At 37.8% G+C, this 12,620-nt stretch overlaps 1 protein-coding gene across 1 annotated transcript; it reads right to left on the bottom strand.

The window, feature by feature from the left end:
• Positions 1-694: 694 nt before the first annotated feature.
• On the bottom strand, positions 695-12,483 carry LOC144440733 (beta-1,4 N-acetylgalactosaminyltransferase 1-like). The gene is made up of 2 exons (XM_078130116.1): positions 11,070-12,483; positions 695-789 (listed from the first exon to the last, which is right to left on the bottom strand). Exons 1-2 carry the CDS (start codon positions 12,481-12,483, stop codon positions 695-697), a joined length of 1,509 nt encoding a protein of 502 aa, XP_077986242.1.
• Between the last annotated feature and the right edge of the window lie 137 nt (positions 12,484-12,620).

The raw sequence follows: 12,620 nt of genomic DNA, 5'->3' as shown, positions 1-12,620 counted from the left end.
AGTAATGTATTGAGCTAAGTAAAATTGGGGTATGATGACAAATTTAAAGTATTCTATGACTTGACCCTCCCCACTAGCTATCATGGATGATGCTGTTTATGCTCAGAATCAAGATTGAAAGAGAAAACCCTGCTGGCTAAGTATCGCCAAGTATAGGTTACAGCCCAATGTGAGATCTTTTTCATAAAGCCCACATATATTTGTAAAGGATTCTCTCATTGTTCACGGTATGGACACTGGTTGATTTCCACTGTTAGTTTCCATATTAGTTACCATATACTCTACATCTCTGGCAAGTGGAGCCGGGAGGAGGGGGGGGGGTTACACATTAAAATATATGTAGCCGGGAGGGACTACAGAAATTATTGGGTTCATTTCGGGGGGGGGGGGATTATTTTGAGTGCGCAAAGTGGGGGGAATGCGAAAACAATTTTGACTAAACTAATTTCACCCCAGTCCCCCCACCCGCCCTCGCCGTAAATTCTGACCCGAGCCTTATTGCAGCTACCAACTCACAAAGTACTGGTATCATCAAGTACTTCTTTATTCTCTGGTAATTCTAAGGGTCTATTTGTCGTTGGGTCAGCGAGCTTTCATCATTCAAATTTTGTAGCTTACGCCCAAACAAAAGGTCAAAGAGTAGCCTCGTTGAAACATCCATTGTATATGTAGTCGACCAACCTTCAAGGGCTGATCATATGACAAACAATCTCAACTTCATGACGCACTCTATGCTGACATTGCTGCTACCTTGAGGTGTTGAGGATTCCGTTGCTGCTACTACATCAGCTGTTGATACAGATAATGAATTTGACTTGGATCATGTGATTCAGAATTTAGAGAATCAAACAATGGGGGAGGAGAAGACTGATCTCTTGGAGATTGCAGATAATGTGAATGATTCATTCACCCGTAAATTATCTACAATCTATGTACCTAGACCTGTATTTGTATTGAATGAATACAATACATTCAGTGAATAAGAGATCCGATGAGAGAATGAATTTTCATGACCTCTGGGTCAGTTACAAACTTTAGAAAAAAAATTCTACTCACCGTCAGGGGCAAATAATAATATTTTCATGAAATAAAGAGTTGATAAAACAATTCGATATTCTTTCTTTTATTTAGTGCATCAAAATATATGTTGTATCCTATTAAAGTTCAAAATCATGTGTTCTGTATGAGGGTGTAGATACAGGTCATGGGTGTGAACTCCCGGAATGTGAACTGCATATGGTCCAGCAGTTTTCCGTAAGGACCAGCAGCTTTTGCTACCTGTCGGTCCTTATGACAGGTAGTCATTTTATCCGACTTTCACACTGATTCGTATTCGTATTCTTATGTTTAATTTATATTTATATTAGTTGTAAATGTAATCTTGTGTAATCTGGAAAGTTTAACGTATAGGTGACTGAAAAATACCACAAATACATAACTTTAAGCTATAACATAAACAACCGTTATGAAAATCATCAGGTGTGTACCAAGTACAATTTGAGGTCTGCAATTGGCGATGATGTCATATAAGTGTTGTAGTAGTGATGTTGCAAGTTCCTGTTTTATCCCATGGTTGGCAATAAAGGTCTTATAGTTACTATAGGACAGATACATAATATCGCATTGGTCTGGTCTGAACTCTAGATCTATAGTGTGACAATGTACACAGTAATGGGTAGCTCAATGACACACGTTTCATGTACTCAAATCTTGACGTAAATTCTTGAGAATTTACAGTGTTGCATTGACAAAGAATATTTGACCGTTAAAACTAGTTGCTAGTAGTGATAGAGCTATCGTATTTTAATTTTCTAGCACAACTGAACTACAATGTAGGTCCAGTAGTGCTGGTGTCTGTCTGTCTGTCTGTCTGTCTGTCTGTCTGTGTGTGTGTGTGTGTGGGGGGGGGTTTATTGTTGTTGTTGTTGTTGTTGTTGTGTGTGTGTGTGTGTGTGTGTGTGTGAGTGTGTGTGTGTGTGTGTGTGTGTGTGTGTGTGTGTAAGTGTGTGGACGACTTAAACTCAAAAACTGCCACTTCGATTGCCTTGGTATTAGGTGGGGACATTACTCGTGGGATCTAGATGAGAAATTGTTCAAAAGAAATGATCGCATCACAGGTGTGTGATATGGGTAAAAATGGGATTTTCGGTTAAAAAAACAAAACACTTAAACTCAGAAACTACTGTGCAGATTGGTTCAACATTCTTAAGGGTGTAAGACATGATGATTCCCTTAGTAATATCCAAATTAGGTCAAAAGATTTAGCCTAATTAATTATGCACATTATTCAGGAAAGCTTTAAGCTAAATCAAGAAACCGTATAGGACATATGCACCCTATTATGGTTAACATATGCACCAATTTATATTGAATTTGAAATATGCGTTCCAAAGATATAGCCTAATTACTCAAAACCAGTAATTACGCAAATAACTGATGATCATTGGATATTTACCAAAATCTAATCAGTTCTTTGCATTTGCATATGGATGATGCATAGCAAATGTCATTATAATTGAGCCAGTCGTTTTTAAGCAAATGACACAGACAGACAGACAGACAGACAGACAGACAGACAGACACAGACGGACATACACACAGACACACAGAAAGACATTGCCATTTAAATACCTCCAATTATGGGAAGTAAAAATAAATGGCATATATTAAGCTATTCAAACTTGAATATGTCTTCTTTGTAGATATTTTCACGGACCAATATTTCGGCAATTTCTTCACCTTGCCTAAAATACATTAAATTCTACTAGACATATAGTTTCAACCGTGGCTCTAATCATTGCTTTTTGCACATGTGGTTCTTATAACACAACCGTATTTAAAAAACAAAAAACAAAAAACAAAAACATTTTAAAACAAAAAGATAAACAAAACTTTCTTTGTTTTTGTGACCTTCATGCATATCTGTTTTCTTTCCCCAGCGATGTATGTATATAGTATGTATATAGAAGGGGTACTCTCACCAATTTTTTTTTTAATTTATTTATTTATTTTTTTGGGGGTACACGTCTTATCCAGACTACACACACACACACACACACACACACACACACACACACACACATGACAAGTCATAGTGTAGGGGGAAGCGTTGCCCGAGTAATGTGTGCATGGCCACGCAAACCTTTATTGAACAGTACAAGGCTGACTGAAACGAAATTGTTTGCCGGCGCAAAAGATTGTACATGAACGAAAGTAAATTTGCCGAAAAGGCATACGGAATCTACAAGGCTGAAAACGTCCAGAGAGCACAGAGCCGCCAAAGAAAATCCAGAAATAAAAACCCTGTAATTCTAAGGAAAACAGTTCTGGAAACCTGTACCCAAAAGCAATGCTACATGTGCTTTTCAAGTTGGGCATCTTTTTACAGAAAGGTGACGTTTGGGGAACGAAAATAAAAAGCTGATCTAGAACTTCGGCTCGGACATGCTAAACGAAATAAATTATTTCGAAAAATTAAAAGTGGATATCCACAACGTACTGGTGGCAATGCTAGACTGATGAATACCATCACACTTTCACTTAAATACCACTACCACGTTGCACAGAACACCTTTGCAAAGCTGGCCTCCCATTGGCCAGTAGTTACGTCATGCCAAGAAATAATTTCCCGCTTTACTTCGAACCGCGGGAAATTTAATGTAGTTCGAGACGGGGAGTGATTCCAGAAGAATTTGGGTTGAGAATGAGTTACCATCTCGATCTGGAAAGTAAACTGGCGTTTTATACAGCTCGTGTGTTCTCTGTAAGAGAGTGATACTTGTGTGAATTAATAAACACTCACTTTATCAAGTAAGGACGTCAGGTGTCTGTATTGAAGGGGGTAAAATAAACACCGACTACTGTTCTGACAAATAGTGAAGTGTAGTAATTGTACAGAAGCACCTCGTAGACCTAATATTGAGCATAACCATGCGACTTTATTTATTGCAGTAGATAGATAGCGCTGGGATCAGACATGGCAGAGCCAAGTCCTTCCCTGGCTAATGCTATCTCCAGAATGTCTCAAAAATACAAACTAACAACATATAAACTTATTCAGCTCTTTTGTTCTAATTACATTATACAATACAACCACAGACAAGTAATAAGTAATCTGTGATACAACATACATATTAAATTAGCATCACTTATGCGCATGCGGGCAATCTAGATAATACCAATACATAGCGTGTCGAGTCATAATAGTTAGTTGACGCTAGTCACTGCGCTCGAAATATACATTGTCGACAATACGTTTAACCGCTTAAGTGGAATGTATAGGGTCTTGACACTGTTCTGCCTAATATCTAAAGGCTTGTCTGAAGACAGATATTCATTTCTCTAGGTGTTTCGCAACATGTATATAAACAGGGTCATGTCACAATCCAAACACACTATTACAAATTCATGACATTGTTCGATTACGGCTTGTCCCAAGAGGTAAAAATAAACTACCGCCAATGGCATTGTAGCACAACTGTATGTACAGTTTTTAAAAATGTTTATCGATATATGCTAGTCCATGCTAACAATAAGTGTTCATTTGCAGTCCAGTTGCCTATCCAACCACAATTGCTATCTTTGCGATATACGCGATCATTTGGCTGTTGCTATGGGCGTGGTGTTGTTCCTAGGCACATTTGCATACATTTTTTGAATGTTTATTCAATTGTCTGTTAATCCCTGTTGTTATATTTGTGAAATACACGACCGTTTGGCTGTTGCTGTGAAATGGTTGCTTGGATATTTGCATACATTTTTTGAATGTTTACTCACTTGCCTACCAGATGATATTATTTGACCAAAATATACTACCATTTGGCTGTTGCTAAGGGCGTGGTCATGGTTGCTATGGCCAATTGTGAAAATCTGCAGAATAACACTTCTAGAAACATCTCACAGAGTTTCAGGCTCACTGACCAAGTACATTTGAGATATAAATTTTTGACCAAAATTAACATTTTTACACCTAATTTGCATATTACTGATGAGATCATTATATGCTTAATATTGCTACAGATGTATCCCTGTTAAATGTCAGTCCAATCTGCTGAATCGTTTTGGATTTATATGTTTTTGACCAAAAGGCACATTTACATACTTTTTTGAATGTTTGTTCACTTGTCTAAGAATCTCTGTTGTTATCTTTCTGAAATACACAATTGTCTGGATGTTGCTATGGGCGTGGTCATGGGTGCTAGGGATATTTGCATACATTTTTAATGATTACTCACTTACCTACCAGATGATGTTGTTATTTTATACTTCCCTTTGTCGTTGCTAAAGACATAGTCATGGTTGCTATGGCTAATCATGTCAAAATATTTTGAACAAAATCTGCAGAATATCACTTCTAGAAACATTTCTCCACTTTTCAGTTTCAATGACAAAGTACTTTTTGAGATAAATGTTTTTGACCAAAATTCACATTTTTACGGATGAGATCATTGTATGCTTAATATTTCTTCATCTATTCATCCCAGAGACATATTTATTAAATTTCAGCATAATCTGCTGAGTAGTTTTTGAATTAAAGATTTTTGACCAAAAAGACATCTTTTTAGCCATAATTTGGATATTACTCATGGAATCACCATGTCATGATTGAATTTAATTTACACCCCCTACAGAACGTTTCCACCAAAATTCAGACCAATCTGCTCAGTAGTTTATAAGTTTAAGTTTGTTTGTTTTTTACCAAAAATGGCTTTTTTTTTTACCCAAATCACATACCTATGATGCGATCATTTGTTTTGAACAATTTCTTAACTAGACACCAAAAGTAATATCCCCACCAAATACCAAGGCAATTGGTCTGGCGTTTTTTTTTAGTTTAAGTCGTATACACACAAACACACACACACACACACACACACACACACACACACACACACACACACACACACACACACACTTTTTGCCCCCTTTATACATCTAATTCCTTACGGAAGGAAAAAAATGGCTATTGCTAAACTATTCCGCTATCCTATCTGACATTTAGAATGTTTCAACTTGTGATCTCTTCCTATCGCAAATTGAACAATTCAAATTGTCAGTTACGATAGGGGAATAGTGTAGCGATAGCCGTTCGCACTAGTCTACATCAGGTAGGCTAAAACACAGGAGTCAAAATCTGGGCAGTCAGAATCTGGTCAGAATCGAGTCACAGATCTACCACCACGCATGTCACATGCTATGCAAGCCTGACCAATGGGCTAGATATCGACAATAACCAGAGTAGGGAGCAGTGACTAGTAGTTAAAGCAGTATAGCTTACAACGGCGAGAAATAGATGACAATGAGCAAAAACAACCCAAATCTTATTCTACCAGCATTTCAGTAAGATAAGTTAATTCATAAATTAATAACGTGCGAGCTTTTAAGATTCATACAAATATTTGAGGTTTTCGAGTATGTAGGTTAATCACTAGCTAGTGTGTACTGCACTGTTGAGATACATCGTTAGCTGGTCGTACCTCCTAGCCTAGTCTGTTTACTGCACTGTTGAAATACATCGTTAGCTGTCGTACCTCCTAGCCTAGTTTGTTTACTGCACTGTTGAGATACATCGTTAGCTGGTCGTACCTCCTAGCCCTATAGTCTGTTTACTGTACTGTTGAGATACAGCGTTAGCTGGTCGTACCTCCAAGCCCAATAGGCTCTTTACTGCACTGTTGAGATACATAGTTAGCACGTCGTACCTCCTAGCCTAGTCTGTTTACTGTACTGTTCGACACATCATTAGCTGGTCGTACCTCCTCGCCCTATAGTCTGTTTACTGCACTGTTGATATACATCATTAGCTGGTCGTACCTCCTAGCCTTATAGTCTGTTTACTGTACTGTTGAGATACATCGTTAGCTGGTCGTACCTCCTAGCCTAGTCTCTTTACTGCACTGTTGAGATACATCATTAGCTGGTCGTACCTACTAGTCCTATATTAGTCTGTTTACTGCACTGTTGATATACATCGTTAGCTGGTTGTACCTCCTAGCCCTATAGTCTGTTTACTGCACTGTTGAGATACATCGTTAGCTGGTCGTACCTCCTAGCCTTATAGTCTGTTTACTGCACTGTTGAGATACATTGTTAGCTGGTCGTACCTCCTAGCCTAGTCTGTTTACTGCACTGTTGAGATACATCGTTAGCTGGTCGTACCTCCTAGCCTAGTCTGTGTACTGCACTGTTGAGATACATCGTTAGCTGGTCGTATCTTGTTAACCTTTCATAATACATTGCTTTGGTATGGAAATTTGACGGTAAAGAACAGAAGTGTATTTATATAAACTGGAATGTGATGAGATGTGGTGATTTGTAGTGTCAATAACATGTAGTATCCAAAATAGAAAGTGTATTAATCCCTACTGACAAGTTCATACTGATGAGTAGACGATGGCCCCAAGGCGACAATACAAAATCTTAATTCTTTGGGTAACTTTTCCTTCCCAAAGAACATACATTTAATGTTTTGACTAAAGCTTTTTCCCAAAGAACGAACTTTTAATTCTTCAAACGAAACATTTCTTTTACATGATTACAGGATGCTTTGAAGAAGTCACCTCCGACTAACGCATCTTTTGATGTGTTCTGTGTTAGAGTAAATTGTAGCATAAAACGTCAAATGCTAAGGTCTTATGACCAGGATTCAGTGTGTCTCAAACAAGGATTGTGTGCGTCTCAAACAAGAATTGTGTGTGTCTCAAACACCCAAATGCTAAGGTTTTATGACAAAAAGTGTAATATAAGGAGAAATTGTAAAAGCAGTAGCACTGACCAATAAAATCCGATGTAGATCCGATGTACATGTTTACGTTTTTTGGCTGATCGCCTCCTCTACGACCAGGCTTAAAACGTAAACATGTACTGCGAAGGTCAATTCAAGCTAAATAACGATGGTAAGATAGCAATGCACGATTAGCCGACATCTACATCGGATTTTAATCAGATTGTAGCATAGTCTTGCTGCTAGACGTTCGGGCTTTCTTTCGATGCTATAACTATAAGCGAACGAAGTTCGCATGTGAGGGCCTGCCCGAATCCTCGATAGCGTTGTTCGGCTGTGTGTCGTATTTTATCGGAAGAACATCCGAGGGCTAGCTGATAGACTAATTGTAGCACTGACTATACTTATACAAAATGACTTAAAAATAAATGTTTTCAACGATTGTTTAAAATTTTCAAGTGATTGAACTGCCCTGATGAGTTGTGCCAGCAAAGTGTTCCATAAGTGTGGAGCACAGATTGAAAACGATCGACCACCGTAAAAACTAGTTTTACCGACCGTTTGTATAGGTTAATAGCACCACTCGAAGTAGAACGGAGGGTGCGACCAGAGCCTCGGATTGTCAACAGCTCTTCTAAGTCACTGTGCCATGACCATACGACCGGTCGTGGAGAAAAGTCATTGGAAAATACACGCCACGACCATACGATCGGTCGTCGAGAAAAGTCATTGGAAAAAATACTTGCCACGACCATACGACCGGTCGTCGAGAAAAGACAGTGAAAAAAAATACATGCCACGACCCTACGACCGGTCGTCGAGAAAAGTCAATGGAAAAAATACATGCCACGACCATACGACCGGTCGTCGAGAAAAGACTGAAAAAAAATGCATGCCACGACTATACGACCGGTCGTGGAGAAAAGACAGTGAAAAAAATACATGCCACGACCATACGAGTGGAGAAAAGTCATTGGAGAAAACACTTGCCACGACCATACGACCGGCGTGGAGAAAAGACATTGGAAAATATACTTGCCACGACCACACGACCGGTCAAAACATATTACTGAAATTTAGGACTGATGTTCTTATCAAGATATAGTATAAATATATTCTCAGATTCAGATTCATGTTCACAAATTCAAGTATGAGTCAGACTCTTCTAACAATTCCAGCCTCATTAGGTGATTAGACTCATATTAGTCACAATCATATTTTCTTCCAGTGTGAATCTGATTTTTAGTCTGGTCTTAGATTCATACTCTTTACTCGTGATAACTCGTGATAAGTAACATGAGTAAAGAAGAAGATGGATTAATATTACCAACCTATGTCCAAGATCATTCGAACATCCGGGTATTTCTTACTGTAGCCCCTATTGCTAGTATTAGTATATGGTACTGTTATTATCCACGACCAAAATTTGATCGTACGACCGGTCGTGTAGCGTAGGCATTGAAAACAGTGGTTCATTTTGGGCCGGGAAAGCAAAGACAGAGTCCCTGTGGCATCAAACATTCGAAACTTAACTTCATATAGATCGTCTGTCGATCCTAAATTCAGGGGAGACAGAAAAACTCGATTTTAGATTGAGCATAAATTGGTAGAATCCTCCTTGATTCCTTTCTCGAATGACAACCCGCCAAATACCACTGCGGGCCGCCATTTTGAATAAGAAATCACACGCAAAGGATTGTAGGGGCAAAATTAATTCGGGACATACACATAATTATTTCAGGACATACAAACAAATTAATTCAGCACATACAAAAAATTAATTCGGAACATACATAAAATTAATTCTAGACTACATGAAATTAATTCCAGGAATACATAAAATTAATTCTAGACTACATAAAATTTATTCTAGACTACATAAAATTAAGACCGATACATAAAATTACTCGAAAACACATTTAATTAATTCAAGGAATACATAAAATCAATTGTAGACTACATAAAATTATTTACAGTATATAGAATTAATCAACTCACATTTAATTGATTCAAGGAATACATAATATTAATTGCAGCAACCATACAAACTAATTAAAGGAATACATAAAATTAATTCTAGACTACATAAAAATAAGTCCAGTACATACAATTAATCAAAACACGTGTAATTAATTCAAGGAATACATAATATTAATTGCAGTTACTATAAAAATTTATTATAGTCCACATGAAATTAATTGAAAACACATTTAATTAATTCAAGGAGTGCATACTATTAATTGCAACCATTATAAAAATAAATTCTAGACGACATTAAACTAATTCTAACACATTGAAATAATTTGGGGAATATATAATATTAATTACAGCAGTAGTTTTATTATTTCTACATATTTGTGACCAGACGCATTGTTGATATACATGTAGTATAGTACACCACTGCCTTCAATGGCGGCCACTGAAGGCATCGCTACCTTGGAAAGTTGGTCCGGACGTTGTGGAGGTCGACTTTTGTACGGTTTCTATAGCGCTGCATAGGAGCTTACAATTTACAATGGCGAGGTTTTCATTTGTCCATTGGCGGTATTGACAAGAGGTGGCAAACTAGTTTACTAAATACAGAAATACAATAAATTAATACATAAACTTGCTGGCGCTCACTGATAGACATGCTTATAAGCTACTCCACCTGCTTGATTACATACCGTACACATGCACTGACATTTTGGGTTCATTTACTAGCCCTTTGGTCTAAATCGGGTCTGTTTTTTCGAGCTGAAGAGGCTACAACATGGAGTTCACGATTATTTTCAATATTGCTAAGCGCGTGGTCATGGTTGCTAGGGCCAATCATGATAAACAATTCTCAATCTAAACACCACTAAGATCATTCCCATTAAATTCCAACCCATTCTACTCAATTATTTTGGAATTCCAAATTTTTGACCAAAAGGACGAAATTTCATACCTAATTCACATATCACTGATGGGATCATCATGTCATGAACAGTTCTGGAGTCTACATTTTTTACCAAAGATCATATTTTTCAAATCACCCAAATCATCATCCATCGGTGGTAAGATCAGTTTGTTTTGAACAATGTCCCAACTAGACACCCAAGGTAATCGGTCCAGTGGTATTTGACTTTAAGTTGTTTACACACACACACACACACACACACACACACACACACACACACACACACACACACACACACACACACTTCAGCTCAGTTGAGCTAAAAATTAAAACATTGCAAATTGTTCTTGAATAGTGTGTGCAAATTGCATGAATTTCGGTTTTTGTTGAAAAGTTGTCCAAGTTTCCGATATTTTTCGTACTTTTTATTAGTAACTTTCTTATGTAAAATGTTAACGTCTGTACATCCCATCATACGCAGTTTTCCCAATCCATCGATGTGGAATTCAATGTGTCCCATTCTGTTGTAAACTGGGTCAAAACCAACGCTCCTGGTTGTACTGGTTCGAGCCATGAAAAAATTATCTGTGCCATCAGCGTAGAAACATTCGGGAAATTCTTTTACAGCATGGTATTTCTTGTTACTGAGAACCAAACAGTCTCCGTCATCATTTTCATAGTTATTAGTAACTTCAAGTGTACGACAACCTAAGCAATCTGTGTTCGTTCGGCGTTTACCGTTCGCATCTCCAAACGTCCCACCGACAACGTCAATTGTCAAGTTTGGATGTTTGAATTTTTCGAGGAAATTTTCAAGGTGAGTTCCTTTAGTGAACACAAAGTCGTCATCTACCCAAACAAAGTACTTGGTTCTTACCTGACTGAGTGCTAAATTTCTACCAGCAAACCATCCTTCTGCAAAAGGCATAATGTAATGCTTTACATTAGGAATGTTAATTTTTTCAGGAACCTCGGAATCGTCGGCGACAATGATGGTCATCTTTGGATAAAATTTATGTATGCTAGAAATTAGTGTTTTGACTGAACCATACCGTTCAAACGTTTTAGTGATAATAGTTACCAATGAGTTGATATCACCGGAAGGTCCTGGGTCGTACAACGTTGGTACTGCCGGTTTTTTTATGTGAACGTGAACAGCGATATCAAAATTTAACATTGTGATATAGATTATATCTCTTGTATTGATATCATAAACTGTGCTTTTATAGTTTAAATTTGCCAAAACTGTATTGAGAGCGTGTAGTCCATTCTTGTTAGCTGTGATAATCATTTCGGTAGAGTCATTTCCACTAACTCCCACACTCGAATTACCCTCATGTTTGAATACAACTAACACTCCCTTCAAATTTTTACATCTTAGCACAATCCGAAGCTGTTGATCTTCAGGTAGGAAATCAGCGATAGCGACGTGTAATCGTAGACCATGTAGACGTGTTGACTTGAGTGGTTGAACGGTAACACCACCTGCAGGATATCGTAGTGGTGTAAAGGCTTCACACATCATCAACGGATCGCTGGATTGCCTATGCTGTCTATTCCACTCTGTCAATTCACGTTCTCGCCGTAGTTTTGCCGAAGAATTCAACTTGTCTGTAATCTTCGTGTTCGCACATTTGCATGGTGACTCAATCTGATCGTCTTCTTTTCCAACAGCAATATATTTAGAAATCGGTGAAAAAATTCTCATGTGTGGGTTTCTTTCGAAATATGCTTGATTTGGTCGAGGTCCAGAGTGGCTGTTTTTCAGAATTCTCCATTCCATGTCTTCAATGGTGGTATACCAAACCGTGACGACAATACCAATTATACCAAATAAAAGTAGAATAAGCCACGTTGTACGAAACGCTACAGTCCCCATGGCGTACAACCTAAACACCGAGAACTTCACAATTCCTATGCAAAGGTAGATACTATATCCAGGTATTATTTTTCATGTGTAAATTTTCACTTGAGAACACGATATTGCCGTAGAACATAACAATTTTACCCTTTAGT

The sequence above is a fragment of the Glandiceps talaboti genome, chromosome 10 (assembly GCF_964340395.1).
Source record: "Glandiceps talaboti chromosome 10, keGlaTala1.1, whole genome shotgun sequence".
Lineage (NCBI taxonomy): Eukaryota > Metazoa > Hemichordata > Enteropneusta > Spengelidae > Glandiceps > Glandiceps talaboti.
Note: the sequence above shows the minus strand (reverse complement) of the source record. Positions and strands in the feature narration are given on the sequence as shown.

Bases quoted from the DNA above. Each gene is read 5' to 3' on its own strand.
- LOC144440733 (XM_078130116.1), bottom strand. From the start codon at position 12,483: ATGGGGACTGTAGCGTTTCGTACAACGTGGCTTATTCTACTTTTATTT. The intron at 790-11,069 runs GTACAGACGTTA...CTGTATCAACAG, and splicing joins AAAACTGCGTATGATGGGAT to CTGATGTAGTAGCAGCAACG.